Source organism: Triplophysa dalaica, chromosome 3, assembly GCF_015846415.1.
Source record: "Triplophysa dalaica isolate WHDGS20190420 chromosome 3, ASM1584641v1, whole genome shotgun sequence".
In the NCBI taxonomy this organism is placed as follows: Eukaryota; Metazoa; Chordata; class Actinopteri; order Cypriniformes; family Nemacheilidae; genus Triplophysa; species Triplophysa dalaica.
The window spans coordinates 18,452,158-18,468,898 of NC_079544.1; the positions used below are offsets into that span (position 1 = coordinate 18,452,158).

Here is a 16,741-nt window from a genome sequence, read left to right on the forward strand (position 1 = left end):
TGCACGCAAACAAAACAAGTAAAAACATCCACACACATCCCAGATTTAAACATTCAACTTCAAACGCGGCAGGAAAGCGTCCAGTGTCAGAAGAATCGGCGGACTGCGCTATCCCACAATGCACTCGCCCGTCGACTTGTTTATGGTGACGTCATAGCGCTGTCTCCTCAGTCTCTCTGGGTGGCGGCAGACTGTCTGTCAACGCGTACAACACGACTTCACATAAAACATAAAAATAACGCGACGCTGGCACAAAACATGACGTGGCGTCGTTGCTAGAGGTAAGAAACGTCTTGAATCCTTGTTTAAATCGCTTGAAATTAACGCGGAAGATCATTTCTGGTCGTTGTTAGCAGCACTGTTAGCACAGCGGTCAGATGCAGCAAACAGGCCGATTAGCAGATAGAGTCTGAATAAAGGGTCGTAATAGAGGCTGTTTGTTGTTCTTTTGTGCTGCTTTATTGATTATTTTTGATTTGCTGCTGAAAAGATCTTCAATTATAATCCGATCGATATTATTAGCCATAAGAAATGCTGAAGCCCAATAGACTTTATGTGGTTTAAATGTTTCTAGTAACAGCTCTGAATGTGAGTCACATGAGAGTCTACTTTATTGTTACCTGCAAGACTTAAATTGTGATAATAAAGGATATATGAGCATCTTCAAACCCTCCTTACCATTATCAGAACTGTTATCCAGACAAAACATGAAAAAGTAAGAATCAACTCGAGTAATGATGAGAATCTTTTCTCATATTGTCAAAATAGAAACGTTTAAAATGTGAAATGAGATGTACTCCGATGTAAGCCTGTTTGTGTCATTGACCATGTTATAAATGTATCAACAACTTTTGTAAGACATTACAAAATCCTAACTTGACTGTATGTTTTTATCAAAACAAAAGGGATGTTTTTCACAACCCACTGAATGTCACTCAAAGTATTTTTTATATGCAAACATTACTCAATTATACTAATGTAATTGATTACTTCCAATGATCATGAACCCCTGGAGATTTTTTTGATAACACATTTTTTTCATTATGTTAGCTGCATTTCTTGTCCTTTTTATTATCAATTAATCAAAACAACCCAATTGCAGTTTGATATTAATTGAAATGCACAAAAAAACATGTTTTTTTACCTAGAGTTTATGGTGTGAATTGTTTATATACAAAACCATTCCCTGGTGTCTGGTTATCAGTGTACAATGGTTTGATGTGTTGCACTTTTTTTTATAGGATCCAATGGGAAGGCAGAATCTGGTTGTGCCCGAACTGGACGGCAGTGTTGAGAGTCATCTGTTTATTTGTACAAGTAAGACTGTCCACCATTCTTGGCTTATTGCACAACACTGCATCACTAGAGAGAAGATCTCTGAAACATCAATTTTAGTTGTCAGGATTATGGAAGCATTGGAAAAATATGCTATGCCAGTTAAAGGCTGTTTTCAAAGTCTCTCCTTACTCCGTGATAAGTCTTAGTCATGCCACTTAAAGGACCAATTGTCTCCTTCGATATTATTAAGTCCTAATGGTGTGTTCTTCACCACGAAATGCATGTTCCTTTCTACCAATTCTGAAGTGTCCCTCCATTCTCTTTGATGGTCTGTAATGGGCATCACTCTCTCCTCCGTTGCCATGGAGACTGCCCCTGTCTGACACACACTCTGAGTGTGTATGCGCAAGTATTTGTGGCAGGAGGGAGGCAGGGCACAGCTGCATTCTCTAAAAATGTAATTAAGTCGTCTTCTTTGCGGTTCTGTTTGTTATTGCTCTGCGTCTGGTTTGGTGATTGATTTTGGCTTTTTGATTTGTAGAAATCTGGGATGTTTAGAGAGTTAGGCAGGTGATATGTTGTGTATCTGTGTTTGGATTTCGATGAGTAACACCTCTGACATTTTCTTTTCAGTGCAGTGAACCAAATGGGGCATTGCAGTACCCGAATCATCTTTCTCTTCCTGCTTCAATTCGTACAGACATCTGCTAAAGGTAAAATCTTTAGTTTTCCTTCTTTGCGGTATTATGTTTTTATTTGCTACTATTAGAATAGATTTTTGTATTGATATTTATAAATAATTTATATCCATCATTTAGACACATTGTTATAATTTGAAACTGGCCAATCAGATCTTCAACATCAACCATCTCTTGTGTGAGCTATGCATCTGACGGTCAGCTCTTTGAGACTTCAGCAGTTTTAGGAGTTCATAATGAAAGCTCCAATTGCACAGCTCTTTTCTCCACAGACTCTGCTAGCGCATCATGCAGATGGGTATAAAACATGAATGCTGGGTTAATTGATCTTTGTCACTGATGCTCTCTGGCCTTTATCCCATGTAGTCAATTTGTAAACCTGTCAGAGTTCAGTATCACAGGAAATGAAGGCAGATAGGACAAACCAGTGTCAGTTATCAGACAGAGAGTGAGTTTCGGCTTTGAGGTCTGAGGTCATGCTCGTCTTCCTTAATTAATCTCTCTCTCTTTTCAGATGTCTCCATTGAGTGCATGTGTGTTGGCAGTGACTGCAATGAGGAGCAGTGTACTGGAGACCAGTGTTACACCTCTGTCATCGTTAGCAACGATGTGACGACATTCAAACGCGGCTGTCTGGTCGGGCGGGACAGCAAGTTGATGACTTGCACCGCAGCGCCCTCCGCTAGTCACTTCGTCGAATGTTGTTCCCAGAACATGTGCAATGCCAAGGTGTCGAAAGAGACCCTGCTTCGGCTACTGCAAACAAGTAAGTTCATACATTTACACCATTTACAGACTTGTTTTGAGATATGAGATATCAGTTTTAAAGCACATGTTCAGTGTGTTTGAGATCTTTACTGTGTCTGTGTCTCAAGGTCCAGGAGGAGGGAAGGCTTTACAGTACCGTGTGGAGATGTTGGTTCTCTTCGTCCTGGGCCCATTTGTGGTGCTGGGTTTGCTCTCTGTGCTGGCTATACTGATGTGTCGCAGACTCCATCACGGGCGTCTGGAAAGACTGCATGAGTTTGACACAGAACAGGGGGCCATCGATGGGCTCATCGCATCCAACGTTGGAGACAGCACGCTTGCAGTATGATGTTTTTCTACACAACTGAATTACCAAATTTGGACTTACTATTGCACCTGTTTCATGTTGCAGAAAAGTGTGACACAACATTTCTAACAATTAAACTTAAAATCATAGTGTAGTGTGTTACACACACAAAAACTCATTTATAGACTATTAAATTTGTACTCTTTTATACAATTTTAACCCTAGAGATAAAAACCCTGATGATGTCATCTACCAAGCTTACCCATGAACCCCTTGTTGCAGAAGTTAAATAGTAGTATTCTGTACTCATTCATCAGTGCAGATGATGACTGACCTCATGTTGTTTGTCCAGGATTTAATGGATCACTCCTGCACATCAGGCAGTGGTTCAGGGCTGCCCTTCCTGGTACAGAGGACAGTTGCACGACAGATCAGCTTGTTGGAGTGTGTCGGTAAGACCACTGACTTTATCCTGCAGTACTATTGAACTATACTCACAGGCGTTTAATATAACCACCATGTGTCTAAGATGCGTTAAAACCTAGATCATCCATAAAGATACAGTGAATACTTCCTCTAGTAGGGCCTTTTAAATGGATGTCATTGAATCAATGACAGTGATGTCTGGAATGAGATCTCTCGTGTTTTCAGGTAAAGGACGGTATGGGGAAGTGTGGAGAGGACAGTGGCAAGGAGAAAACGTGGCTGTGAAGATCTTCTCCTCCAGGGATGAGAAATCATGGTTTAGAGAGACGGAAATATATAACACTGTTCTACTACGACATGATAATATATTAGGTGAGTTTTTAGTCCAATGAAAAATCAGTAGGGCGTTATTGATGAAGAAGTTTGCACAGCTGATATATGATCAACGCTTTGCAGGCTTCATGGCTTCAGACATGACCTCCCGAAATTCTAGCACTCAGCTGTGGCTCATCACACACTACCACGAGAACGGCTCTCTCTACGATTACCTGCAGCGCGTTGCCGTGGAGATGGCAGATGGCCTGCACATGGCGGCATCAGTTGCCAGCGGGCTGGTGCACCTGCACACAGAGATCTTTGGCACTGAGGGGAAACCAGCCATCGCTCACAGAGACCTGAAGAGCAAGAACATACTAGTGAAGAAAGACCTGCAGTGCTGCATCGCCGACCTGGGTACTTAAGACTGTTTGCATATTCAGTTTCCTTAATTCTTATTAAATATCTTGAGGTCTTGGGTTTTGAATGTATATTCAGTTCCTTTCCTTTTTCAAAAGTATTTTTAAAAGGATAACTTTGTATATCTAAACACTGTTAATATAAGGTAGAAGTAGAACCAGTAGAAGCAACATTACATAACACTGAACCGGCTGTCTCTCTCTGAAGGTCTTGCAGTAACACACACCCAGTCTGATAATCAGCTGGATGTAGGTAACAATCCTAAAGTGGGAACCAAGCGCTACATGGCTCCAGAGGTTCTGGACGAGACCATTCAGACGGATTGTTTTGATGCCTATAAGAGAGTGGATATATGGGCCTTTGGGTTGGTGCTTTGGGAGATCGCCCGCCGGACCATCAGTAACGGTCAGTTTCCTGAAATAACTCTAGAAAGATGCATCTTAGATTAAACAAATCCAACATCCATCAAAGGAAAACTAAGATGTCACAGGTTTGATCCCCAGGATATTGATCTACTGATAAAATGCATAGTTTGAATGTACTGAAAAGATACTCTACATGAAAGCATCTGACAAATGCATTTATGTGAATGTTTGTCAAGTAAGTCTTTCTCTGATCTTGTAGGAATCGTGGAAGAGTACAAGCCACCGTTCTACGACCTGGTGCCGAACGACCCGAGCTTTGATGAGATGAGAAAAGTGGTTTGTGTGGAGCAGCAGAGGCCTTTCATTCCCAATCGCTGGTTTTCAGATCCTGTAAGTATTGATGATTCCTGCTTCTTTAGAGAGAACAGTTCTGAGGCCATGAGCTCTGTTAATGCTCTGTTAAAGCTAAAGGTTTGAATCGCACCGTACTAGGGCCATATGTCCACACAAAAAAATATAAAAAAACAATAATATGGGGACCCACAGGTATCTGTGAAAACAGTAATTAAAAGAAGACAAATAACATAATTTCACAGAAGTAAACATGCTTAAGAATAGCATTATTCTATAATAATTTACTAAATATGTATACTTTAAACATGTATGTGTTCGCTTACAGACCCTGTCCGCATTGGTGAAGCTGATGAAAGAGTGCTGGTACCAGAACCCTTCAGCTCGGCTCACCGCGCTGCGCATCAAAAAGACTTTGGATAAAATTTACAGTTCGCTGGAGAAGGGCAAAACTGACTGCTGAAAACAGAGAGAGAGCCACAAAACTACTGAGCGCTCGCCCAATCATTAAACACGCACTGTGTGTTACAAATCATTTGGATTCCAGCACCGGCATCTATCGCATTTCTAACATGCTGTTTGTTCACTTTCTGTTCTTCCTGCATTTGGCCTAAAACATCTTTATATAGAAAATCAGTCTATTTTATGGATCGTCTTGTTTTCCCACTGACCCGGTTTGGATTTTATTTCTTTTCTGGAAGCAAGCAGAATTCTTACAGAGATGGTTTTATCTCTGAGGAATCCAGGTATGATGGCCTGTCTGAATGGACTGAATAATCTGGAATGGATTCTTTGTACTTAATGCCATCATCTTGTCCATTTAACCATTGGTGAGCAAAAGGTTATTACTTTTTCAAACAAAAACAAAGGATTGATACACAGGCTAAATTTCAATCCCTGTAGTGTGCATGGACCGTAGTATGGCTGGAAGAACTTTTTCAGCGTTTTCAAAATTGCTTTTAGAAGGCGGATGGTTTTTAAGCTTTTAAAAGGTCATTGTCCTGATGACTCTTGTATATTGAAATCTGTGACGCTGACGTCACCACAACAGTTACTGAATTTGCATAGGTGTCATGTGATTTTGGGTATTATTGTGTTATACACATTTTGTTACAAACACTATGTACATTAAAGAACTAAAGATTATTTATCAGGCCCATTTAGAAAATCACGATTCTGAAGCAGAGGTTAAGGAAATATTTAATCACAAATAACATTGCCGTCATCAACGTGACTCGGCTGTGTTATACAGCGAGTGAGTGTAAATTATGACAGAATATTCATTTTTGGATGAACGTTCGTTTAATAATAGTCTAGTCATGCTCGAATCACCCTATGAGGCCTTCTTGACCTATCGTGGAGACATGACTCCATGAAGGTTTTGCCTCTTTGCCTGCCCAATTGAAAGCCATCGTAGCACATTCTCGTGCTTTTTCGAAGCGTTTTTCCCTTTCTGCTCCCGTTTCGCACTCCGGCTTTTGCTTCGCCTCTGCTCGGCACTCACACTTGATGTTTCTTTACTGACAATCAGCCGTTAGTTATTTGCTAATGTACCTAATTTAAGTGTTAAAGTGACACGTCAACACAGTTAGGAAAGCTAGTGATAGTCAAAGTCGGAAAAACACGCTTTTATATCACATTTTTCAGCATAATGCCATAAACTGAAAGAACGCAGATGATTTTCATAACAACATTGACAGCTATTTAAAATTGCAATGTCACTAGGATTTATGAGGATTACAAAGGAAAACACTATTGTTATTTACCAATTCAAAAATTCATTACTGTTTGTTTATGTAATTGTACAAAAGGCTTGATTTTATAAAGCGTGGGAAGGGAATGATCTTGACACTAACGTTTGTAAGACGTTTACATCAAATCCAACAGTGGAACTACCGGGATTTCTATTGTGTACTGTGAATATATGTTATAATGAAGAACTTGTATGTATGATGTTATAGGAACAATGAAAGACACCGTTATGAATAAAAATGCACCTCTTTGATTTGAAGTGTTACGACAGTGGTTTTATCTGTATATCCGTCATGTCCCGTCAACCCGTCAAAGTCCTGCATAACAAATAGTTATCCATGCAGAGACCGGAAATTAAAAGAGCCTTATTGCAGATTATTGTGTATCTGTCTTGGGGTTTTATGTACAGGGAGACAAGCTAAATGAGGCCTTATCAAAGGTTCCCCAGTGTGAATCTGCTTGGAAATGGCCTCCTTATCTTCTGGGATGTTCACAGTAGGTCTACAGTCTCTATGATAACAGTGCTTTAATAATGGGATTGAAGGTTATTTCAAGTGTAAATGTCAGCCATGCCACATATGAACACTGTAGGAACAGATCAGTTTTGTTTTGTACCTCTTTAATAGTTGCATTACCAAAACATTATAAAACTGAGGCTGAGACTTTCTTCCAGTCAAAGTATCTCATATGCGAGTTTGTTCCATTTAGCAGGATGGATAAACTCTGGCATGAATTTATTTGTATGGAATGAAATCAAATTATGCCATTTTCTCATGTCAATTAAAAGGCACCATCCCCTGTTAACCAAAATAATCTTTATTGTCTAAATGGATGTAACAGCATTTTTGGTAAGAAATGAACGCAAGATCAACTCTGATATATTTACTTGATGAAAACAATAAAATCTCATGCTGGGCTTTTATTTGAAAAATTCAGTGCGATTTTCTTTGTTCAAATTTTTTTTTTTTTAAGATTGTGAATCTTTTTACATGTAATGCGCCTCAAATTCATGCTGAAATGTATGACAATCTCAGTCAGGATTTGTTTGTGTGTATGTTCATTGCTCTTAGGAAGAGTAAAACAAAATTTTAATTTCTTCTTTTTTTACACATCAAAGAGACTTTCAGATATTCACTTGGACAGTAACCATGTTGATTTGTTTGAAGAGATACTGTAGTGTCATTGATGCACAAAAGGGTTACAGTAATAGATCACCCACCACAGATCATTTAGTCATTTACTTACCCTTGTGTTGTCCTGCTTTTAAATCAACACTAATGATCGATCAGTGGTTTTAATTTCTTGTTTTCTGGAAACCACAGAATTGCACTGATTATATTTCAGCCAACCAATCCTACTTAATAGAGCTCCCTAAAATTGTATTAAATAAAAAACACCCACTGCTCTATGACAAATAAAACTGCACCGCTCCATCAAAAATAGTTTACTAAATCTGGTATAGATGAGAGAACTAGACTGGACAAAGTCAGGACCTGAACTACTAAAAACCTTCTGATAACTTGGATCTTTTACTTTAGGGTGAACTATTCCTTAAATCCTTCTGGGTGAAAAATAGGTCTTCACTACAAGTGCAACAATTCTGCAATTCCATTCGGTGCCACTAGTGGTTCAACAATAACACAATTTATAAATAAAGTTTCATTGCTAAAAAATAAGATTGGTGCAATGTTAAGCATGATCTATTAAATTCAATCTGTTTGAATGTTCCAAATACAGAAAATCCTGCACCTGCAGAGAATTATTAGATTGATTGAATGAAAACACCATGATTTTTCTTAGAACTCAAATGATCACAATACTACATTTTAACAGAAAAATTAGGATCTTAGTGAAGTTTGTCTGGAAGAGTTTTGTAAGGATTAAGAATGCCTTTAGGATCCAGCATAGCTTTAATGTCGCCCATAAGAGCGACTGCCTCTGAAGGCTTACTATAGTAAATGTAGTTTCTCTTCTTCAGACCCAGCCCATGCTCTGCACTGATACTGCCTTTCCATTCTGACGTCCACTCGTACACGTATGGCTCAATGGCAGCCAGGAGGGCTGGGTCTTTAGAGGGGGAGGTGATGTTAAGATGAAGGTTTCCATCGCCTGAAATGAAACAAGAAGGGTCTGATCCTCCTGACATAAATATACAGATACTGGAGAAGTCTTAACAATTATTGAAAGGAAAAGTTAAGAGTAAGGTAGCCATACCAACATGTCCATAACCAACAACATTCTTGGCCATGTCTCCAAGATGTCCCCTCATGTCCTTCACTAAATCATAGATCTTCTCCACAGGAAGAGAGATGTCATACTTGTAGGTGTAACCGTCATGCGTCAGAGCTTCTGTTACTCTCTCCCTCAAGGACCACAATGCCTATATAACATAAGATCTTAAGTGTTAAAGTGATAGTTCACCAAAAAGAAAGAAATCTGTCATTATTTACTCACCCTTGTGTAATTTTAAACCATAACTTTCTTCTCCTGCAGAACCGAAAGAAGATATTTTGAAGGATGTTGGTACCCTTTCACTTGCATTGGTTTTGTTACTAACTTTCTTCAAAATATCTTCTTTTGTGTTCTTTTGTGTTGTAATGACAGAATTTTGATATTTGGGAAACAACAGAACGAACACTGACATTGTGAAAGGGAACTTGCCTTGATTTTTGCCGCCTCAGTTGCAACAGTCCCATCAGTCACCAGTGATGATGTCATGACCTCCTCCAGGAAGTTGTGTAGTTTTTCTTCATCGTGGGTTGCGTTGGATCCGGCGGTCTCGATGACAATGTAAAAATCACACTCTGAAAATGACATACCTCTGTCATTATAGTAAAACACTGTCTTTGCATAAATTCTCAATAGTGAACAGACTGAAGATTATCCAGTGTTTGTTATTCTTGTGTTTAAATAGACCCTCACATTATCTTCATTACCAAGTTACTCACGTTTACATTTATTCATTTGGCAGACGCTTTTATCCAAAGCAACTTACAAGTAGGACAGCATATAACATTTTGTCAACACGCTAAACAGTACTGTAAGTTTACTAAGCCATGCTACTAGGAGGATTAAAGCTGGAGTAAGCAAGGGAGAGAATAAACAACAAGAATTGTTTTTTTAGACACAAGACATAGACAGATATTGTTAGTAAAATAACTGAGGAACAGGTATGTTTTTAGTTGTTTTTTGAAAATTGTGAAGGATGCTGCAGTTCGGGTGGAGTCTCGCAGTTCATTCCACCACAGGGAACCGAATGAGTGAAGGTTTTTGAAAGCGATTTGGTGCCTTGCTGTGATGGAACAACCAGGCGTCGCTCATTTTCAGACTGAAGATGACGGGAGGGGATGTAGACCAAGAACAGTGGGTTAAGGTAAAGGAGCAAGATTGCCGTTACCATTCTAACGGCCAGTGTCAGCAATTTAAACTTGGTGAGGGCAGCAATTGGCAGCCAGTGAAGTGAAATCAGGAGGGGTGTTACATGGGTTCTTTTAGGCTGGTTGAAGACTAGACATGCAGCTGCATTCTGGACCATTTGCAAATACTTAGACATACAGACATATTGCAGGGCATGAGAAGAATCCAACCAGATATGTGAACAGGAAGAGTGTATTTAATATTGTTGACGCTTACCTCTAATGGGGTTAGTAAGTTTCAGGTGTGTCTCCAGAAGTTTCATACAAGAGGCGTCTAAAAACTCAAATGCAGACAGGATCTCCCCCAGCATCCCTCTAGAGCATTGAAACGTTTCCAGCAGGTGTTGGAAGCTGGAGCAGCCTGAGGACACGTGGTGGATTGAATCAATATAGCCAAAATTTATACTTTAAGTGGAGACATTGAAGTCACCATAGCAGCAAGTTGTGTTTGACATTTCAGAATGTTTACCTAAAAATGCCACGTTGACGGCTTTAGGTTTACGTGGGCACAGGATAGAAACAGCTGTGATTACTCCTAACGTCCCTTCAGAGCCAATGAAAAGCTGCTTGAGGTCATAGCCTGTGTTATCCTTGCGAAGTGTGGCCAAGCAGTTCAAAACCCGCCCATCTGCCAGAACCTGGACAAACAAGCGTCCAATTATTCGTTAAAGGACTTGACAGCGTATGACTTTCTACGCACAAGCTTGCCACAAAGGCATCAATGTATTCTTCATTAATATTATGTACTGTATAAGATGAAAGTTGGAACGCATCTTTATATGAAGAGAATGCTTTTTGTATGGGTAGCGCTCACCACTTCTAGGCCTAAAACCGTTCCTCTAAGCGACCCGTAGCGCAGCAGTCTGAGGCCTCCTGCGTTAGTAGCCACATTCCCTCCAATATGGCAGCTTCCCTTTGCCCCGAGATCCAGAGGCATGATGAAATCCTCCTCCTCAAGATACTGAGACAGGTTCTCTAGCACACATCCTGCCTGACAAGTGAGGATACCTGAAAGATGCCAAACAACTCTGTTCAAGAGACCATTTTAAATCATTATGGTTGATGTTTAATAAGATAAAATGGTTTACTAAAGGATGCTGTATGTGATCTATATTATATTTGATGCAAACCTGAGATGCTGTCAAAAGTGAGGACTTGATTCATAAGGGAAGTGGAGAGGATGATCTCATCAAACACAGGGACACTTCCTCCCACCAGACCCGTGTTCCCTCCCTGTGGACACACTGCCAGATTACGCTCATTACAATACCTGTGAAAAACAATGAAGGATTTTAAGGATTTTTATTACTGAATACAGCTGTAAATTCAACGTGATGGAACTCTGACCTGAGAATGTGAGAAACCTCTTCTGTTGTTTTGGGTCTCAGGAGTACTTCACTATGACCTGCCATAACAAAGTCCTTTTTAGAATCAACTGAAATACATCGTTCCAAAAATATCCAACTTTATATAATAAGTTCATCTAAAAATGATCAATTCTGCAATCGTGTACAGAATTACATGTTTGTGAACTATCCCTTGAAAGCTTCATTCACCTTGCACTGACTTGAGCCAGTCTACGTTGCTGGACTTCAGTAAGTCTGGATCAGTGATGGTTCTTCCAGACAGCAGCTTTCTAAAGAAGTCAAGGTCTTCCTGGGTGACCCTGGAGAAGGGTGAGCGTGGTGGGGCAGCACTTGGATTGGCTAAACTGTCTCCAAATCCTCTGCTGTGCACATAGCGATGCTGAATAAACTGGCTTGAAGACATTTTCAGAGCTCTGTCCGATCTCTCTCTGCTCACCACAGTGAGAACAGTGCTGGACTGTGGGAATAGTGACCAACTGAAAAGTCTTCTTAACTTCTGAAGGGTGCCCATATCTACAGAAGTGGAGAAAAGAAAAACAGATTCAGATCAATCTCATATCAAAGACTGTATTTAATGCACGCACTTTATTCAGTCTTTGTACTTTATTTTTAGAAACCTTATGTTGAAGGCACCCGATCATCCACAACAATACTGCAACGTCCACAATGCTGCACTGCAAAGGCAAACATTTATTTGGATTAGTATGTTGATAAAAAAATATATTTGGGGGAGAATAATGGGCTGAAACGTCCAAAGCCATGAGAAATTAAACACAAATATTCAAAGTCGTTTTACCACATTTTCCACACTTGCGAGTTAAGGTCTTTTGCCTTGTAGGGCAGAATGTCTACGTAGTAAAATATTCAAGCTTGGCATAACCAGAATTGTTTTATTTGTTATGAAATATAAGAACAAATAAAAACTATATATTTTAGTCATTTCATCTTATATTAAAGCTTGTTTTGCCTTCATTTAAATAACTCACAAAGATTTTTGTTGAGGATTCGCTGCATGAATTCAAAATCATGTACAGGACTGGTAGAAAACCTACTGTGTCAGACGAGAAGGGAGTTGTGGCTTATTTCACATTATATTACAAATATAATGAATCTTATGACATGTCTGCAACACAGTACTGTTACTGCACTCATATATTTATCTTTACTTCCTCGTGACCTTTGAGTTTTCTGTCGGAGAATAATAAAGAGAAACAGCGCCATCTGACGGCCAGGAGTGGATTGTTTTGTTCCTGAGCTATTCACATTTTTGCCTTTGGAAGTCGATTTAATCTATACACTTTCCTAACTTTATTTACAGTATCTCAACATATCATACATTTAAGCAACTTCCAAAATGGGGAACAGAAAAATACAACATATACATTAAAATAGTATTTTCAATCATATGCATGTTCTTGGATATGCACCGTTTAACTAAGTATTTCCAAATATTAAACGGATGTTCAAGAAACAATATTTTAATTTTATCTTCCAAAAAAAAACCCTCCAAAGCTGTTTTGTTAATTTTTATTTCTTATTGACAATTCACAAATATTGAATCTCTAAATTATTAATTACAAATGGTAGCATGTGTCTTTACAGATTGTTTCCCAAACGCTTTATCTGTCAGGTGTTCATGCTGGACTAGCACATCATTATTATTTCTTGACATTTGGAGCCAAGTATTTCATGATAAACTCCATTACACACATTACATTCTTTAATTTCAACATTAGCAGCACCTGATTTAGTCTCAACACATATCTGAGACATCATGTCTCTTTCTTAAGGTGGTTACGTCTGATCTTGGTGGAGAGATATTCATTTAGAACATGACTTGAGATCTGAAATGTGTCTGCTTGATGGAGTTATTGTTCATGCTCATCTTCAGCATCCACTTGGACTTCATTCTCCGCACATACTGCATGTCCTTCTGCTGATGGCTCACGAAGCCCTTACCTGCAACACAAAATACAATTTAAAATGACAAAAAAGAGCCACATAATTTCGTTTTGTATGTCATGCACAATAGTAAGCATAACTTACCAAAGTCTCCTCCCCAGCCAAGCGCTCTGTATTGTTTAAGAACCCGACCCACAGCCTTCTGGTTATGAGCTGGAACCAGTGCTCTCTGAACGCCAAACCTCTGTTTATAGTACCTCATCAGAGAGCGATGGCCGATCTTAGCACCTAAAACAGAGAAAATATAGAGTTATATATACTTTCATTATGCGTCAAAGAAATGTTTCAGAGGTTAACACTAATCCAAGATCAGCACTTATCATTTTACCAGCAATTAAAATAATGAAAAACACGATAATTCTTATGATGAAACAGATCTGATATGTTAATCCAGCTGCTGGTAAGCACCTGAGGGCAATGTTAACTCCAAAGTCTCATCATCAAACTCAAAAGTCTTTTCATCAGGCAGGTCTCCATCCTTCATCTCCACATCATCTCCATCCTTAGCATCAGGATAACTACTCCTGGAAATGTACAGAGACAAATTTTATTTGAATTTTTCATAGAATAGCCACAAATTAAGAGGATTACATACTTGAGAGAACAACAGAATATTTATTCGGACACATACAAATGTCTGTTGTAAATCCTAGTTTCATCAAGCAAACAGCGAGCGTTATTAAATATCCAAAATCAGATATAACTTGCCAAGTAAATCAACATTTTTATGCATTTGGCAGATTTGGCGGAACAAATTACAACTCATTCAATATAAGTATAGTTACTACTAAACATCTTTACTGAGAATTAGAAATAGCAGACAAATGACAATCCAACAAAGAGACAGCAAAAAATCAACAAGCACCACAAAAATCCACCCTGTCAAAGTTAACTGACAAATATCTGAGAAATTACCTGAAGTCGTAGAAGTCTGCGAACTCAAGTGCAGCATCACCGTCTGTGAAGAGTTTACAATGACTCTTATCGGTCATGTGTGCCTGCACCGCTTCTGTAGAGTAGAACGACTTCCCTTTCTCATTACACCATAAACACACCTTACCAACGCCAACTTTCTCCCCTACAGAAAAACACGCATATTGAAAAAACAACTCTGTACAAACACACACAGATCATTCTGCTTCTAACTCAAAGGCTCCGACTAACCCAGGTATGAAAGAAGTCCTCTCAGGTCCACCAGATACTCAATATCTGGGAGGAAGAAGCTGTGGGTTTTAGTCATGTGTGCTACGTTTCGGGACAGTGAGCGTGAGTGGTGTCCACAGAACAGACAATCTGTCATTGGGATCGTATCAGAGCTCAATGCTGGCCCGGATGCAGAGTCCTCTTCCATCTCCTCCTCCTCCTCCTCCTCCTCTTCTTCTTCTTCTTCTTCATCATCATCATCATCCATATCATCAACATCCTCCCATTCTGTATACGATATGGAGATACATAAAATGAGACATTAGAAAAAAGTTTAGCAACTCAAAAGCAACACTGCCACCTGTTCTTACCCTCCTCCGCTTCTTCTATCTCGCCCTCCTCCGCTGCAATCTTCTTGGCCTGCAGCACGAACCACTCCAACCGAGGTGATTTTTCGGGCCTCTGTCTAAACTGTTTCTCTGTGGGCGTGGCTTTAAAAGGGGCGGGTCTCTGTTGTTCTTTGAGTGCTTTCTGAAGAGCTTCATTTTGTACATCTTTTTCCAGCCCCGCACCTTTCTCCAGATTCTTCTCATTCATTCTCTGGACGGCCTCCTGGGCAGCAGCCAGTGCTTTTTTCTCTGCCTGCTGGTGTTTGTTGGACTGGATGTGATTGGAGTAGGCGTTGTCACTGGAGAACTTTTTGTTGCAGGTGGCACAGTAGGTAGAGCTGTGCCCGCTGGCCTGACTTTGTTGCTCCAGTGCGGCCCGTTGGGCCAGCACTCGTTCCTGGAAGTTTTCGGCTGTGACTGGAGGCATCTCTGCAACCTTTCTCTTCAGGTTGTAGCGGTGCCAGTCTGTTTTATAATGCGCCCGCTGGACCTCGCCATCACAAAACTGCACACGGCAACTGATGCACGTGTACGACATCACTGCAAAGAAGAACAAAATAAATGATGTAACAAAGGTTTCACTTAAAAAAGTGATCAGTAAAATTATGATAACTAATGTGGACTCATAGTTCACTTATGGGATTCTCAAAAAGTGTAAAGCATTCAGAGTCCATGTCTGCTGAAAAAAACAAAAGTAATTGAATGCTTTCTATTACAAATACCATTACGAATCATCAGCTGTATACCATAGTCACTGTCCAACATTAGAGCCTAAAAACAGTAGGAATTGTCTTATAAACATCCCACCAATAGAACCCAACACATCACCACTAAAGAGACCAACAGAGACCACATAGTTTCCATTAAAACCAATATAATCCCCCAGACAGAGGAATGTATGGAAGACAAAAAGATATGTTTCACATCTTTCTTATTGAATACCATCGTGGCTAATAAGTTGAAGCATAACCTCATTGCTTGTATCTTGATGGAAACTAACGCAAACATTCATTGGGTATCACATTCATTTCTGTTCAGCACGATGACGCGTCTTTATAAACGAAATAACAAACATCAAGTCTGATCTGATTATCTGAAACTATTACAGTTTTATTGTTTTCTATACAAACCAGCAGCGTGATCATACTAAAGACGAAGTATACAATCATAATACGGATATTCTGTGATTTAAAAGATTAATTTAGAGCGAATTAGCTTTGATTCATTAAGATCAATCTGACTGTCTTACCTGCTTTTAAAGAATACGCAGTTAAAGTTTACACGACAGCTTCTCTCCACTGACAACACGAGGATTGGCCTTGCAAACGAAAGACAGTCTGTCAATCACAGCGCCACCCCGCGGTCTGGATGACCGTAAACATACTGGTGTGCATCTCGACACACAACACTGGCAATGATCTTATTTAAGAAATGTCAGTGTAAGTTGTTTTTGATCAAGACACCTTTAACATTTAAGTTAGTCTTGGACTTGTCTTAAACCCGGTCCGGGAAACCACCCCTTTGTCAAGCACAGATTATGAGTTTATAAATCGGGTTTAAGACTAGTCCAAGACGAAAATGAATGTTTGAGCTGTCTTAACTGAAAATAAACGGCCCTGATAAATCTTAAGGGTGTCATTGACATTGTTTTGTCTCAAGATGCACATCAGTAATGTTTCATTAAAGGCATTTTATTAAAAGCGACGTAAATACCTAATTTAACTAAGGCATAGTCCTGGTTTACGCTAAGCCTTGTCTGAAACCGGCCCCAAATGTTTATACATACTTATACTGGTAAACTACAA

The 16,741-nt window shown here is 39.5% G+C and overlaps 3 protein-coding genes across 6 annotated transcripts; 1 reads left to right on the forward strand and 2 right to left on the reverse strand.

The window, feature by feature from the left end:
• Positions 1-158: 158 nt before the first annotated feature.
• Positions 159-6,912, forward strand: acvr1l (activin A receptor, type 1 like). Its single transcript, XM_056742870.1, has 11 exons — positions 159-281; positions 1,242-1,317; positions 1,912-1,991; positions 2,491-2,742; positions 2,852-3,066; positions 3,383-3,482; positions 3,682-3,828; positions 3,913-4,188; positions 4,399-4,596; positions 4,816-4,946; positions 5,236-6,912. Exons 3-11 carry the CDS (start codon positions 1,925-1,927, stop codon positions 5,368-5,370), a joined length of 1,521 nt encoding a protein of 506 aa, XP_056598848.1. The 5' UTR covers positions 159-281; positions 1,242-1,317; positions 1,912-1,924; the 3' UTR covers positions 5,371-6,912.
• Positions 6,913-7,729: 817 nt separating this feature from the next.
• On the reverse strand, positions 7,730-12,619 carry d2hgdh (D-2-hydroxyglutarate dehydrogenase). Of its 4 annotated transcripts, none has more exons than XM_056742866.1 (11): positions 12,495-12,619; positions 12,060-12,116; positions 11,632-11,955; positions 11,423-11,480; positions 11,206-11,345; positions 10,890-11,083; positions 10,545-10,713; positions 10,293-10,436; positions 9,321-9,463; positions 8,874-9,039; positions 7,730-8,768 (listed from the first exon to the last, which is right to left on the reverse strand). In XM_056742866.1, exons 3-11 carry the CDS (start codon positions 11,951-11,953, stop codon positions 8,506-8,508), a joined length of 1,599 nt encoding a protein of 532 aa, XP_056598844.1. In that variant the 5' UTR covers positions 11,954-11,955; positions 12,060-12,116; positions 12,495-12,619; the 3' UTR covers positions 7,730-8,505. The 4 variants fall into 4 exon arrangements, with proteins under 4 accessions (XP_056598844.1, XP_056598847.1, XP_056598845.1 ...); XM_056742869.1 differs by having other exon boundaries at positions 12,045-12,116; XM_056742867.1 differs by having other exon boundaries at positions 12,429-12,602.
• Positions 12,620-12,955: 336 nt separating this feature from the next.
• On the reverse strand, positions 12,956-16,278 carry znf622 (zinc finger protein 622). Its single transcript, XM_056743603.1, has 7 exons — positions 16,186-16,278; positions 14,919-15,476; positions 14,569-14,835; positions 14,320-14,482; positions 13,813-13,928; positions 13,489-13,632; positions 12,956-13,401 (listed from the first exon to the last, which is right to left on the reverse strand). The coding sequence occupies exons 2-7, from the start codon at positions 15,472-15,474 to the stop codon at positions 13,268-13,270; spliced, it is 1,380 nt and encodes a 459-aa protein (XP_056599581.1). The 5' UTR covers positions 15,475-15,476; positions 16,186-16,278; the 3' UTR covers positions 12,956-13,267.
• Between the last annotated feature and the right edge of the window lie 463 nt (positions 16,279-16,741).

Excerpts from the sequence above, each read along its gene's own strand:
- acvr1l (XM_056742870.1), top strand. The coding sequence starts at position 1,925 with ATGGGGCATTGCAGTACCCGAATCATCTTTCTCTTCCTGCTTCAATTC. Across the intron at positions 2,743-2,851 it reads GCTTCGGCTACTGCAAACAA|GTCCAGGAGGAGGGAAGGCT; the intron begins GTAAGTTCATAC and ends CTGTGTCTCAAG. Across the intron at positions 4,947-5,235 it reads ATCGCTGGTTTTCAGATCCT|ACCCTGTCCGCATTGGTGAA; the intron begins GTAAGTATTGAT and ends GTTCGCTTACAG.
- d2hgdh (XM_056742866.1), bottom strand. The coding sequence starts at position 11,953 with ATGGGCACCCTTCAGAAGTTAAGAAGACTTTTCAGTTGGTCACTATTC. Across the intron at positions 11,481-11,631 it reads CTGGCTCAAGTCAGTGCAAG|GTCATAGTGAAGTACTCCTG; the intron begins GTGAATGAAGCT and ends TTGTTATGGCAG. Across the intron at positions 10,437-10,544 it reads CGTCAACGTGGCATTTTTAG|GCTGCTCCAGCTTCCAACAC; the intron begins GTAAACATTCTG and ends ACGTGTCCTCAG.
- znf622 (XM_056743603.1), bottom strand. The coding sequence starts at position 15,474 with ATGTCGTACACGTGCATCAGTTGCCGTGTGCAGTTTTGTGATGGCGAG. Across the intron at positions 14,836-14,918 it reads GATAGAAGAAGCGGAGGAGG|AATGGGAGGATGTTGATGAT; the intron begins GTAAGAACAGGT and ends TATCGTATACAG. Across the intron at positions 13,402-13,488 it reads TGGCTGGGGAGGAGACTTTG|GTAAGGGCTTCGTGAGCCAT; the intron begins GTAAGTTATGCT and ends TTTGTGTTGCAG.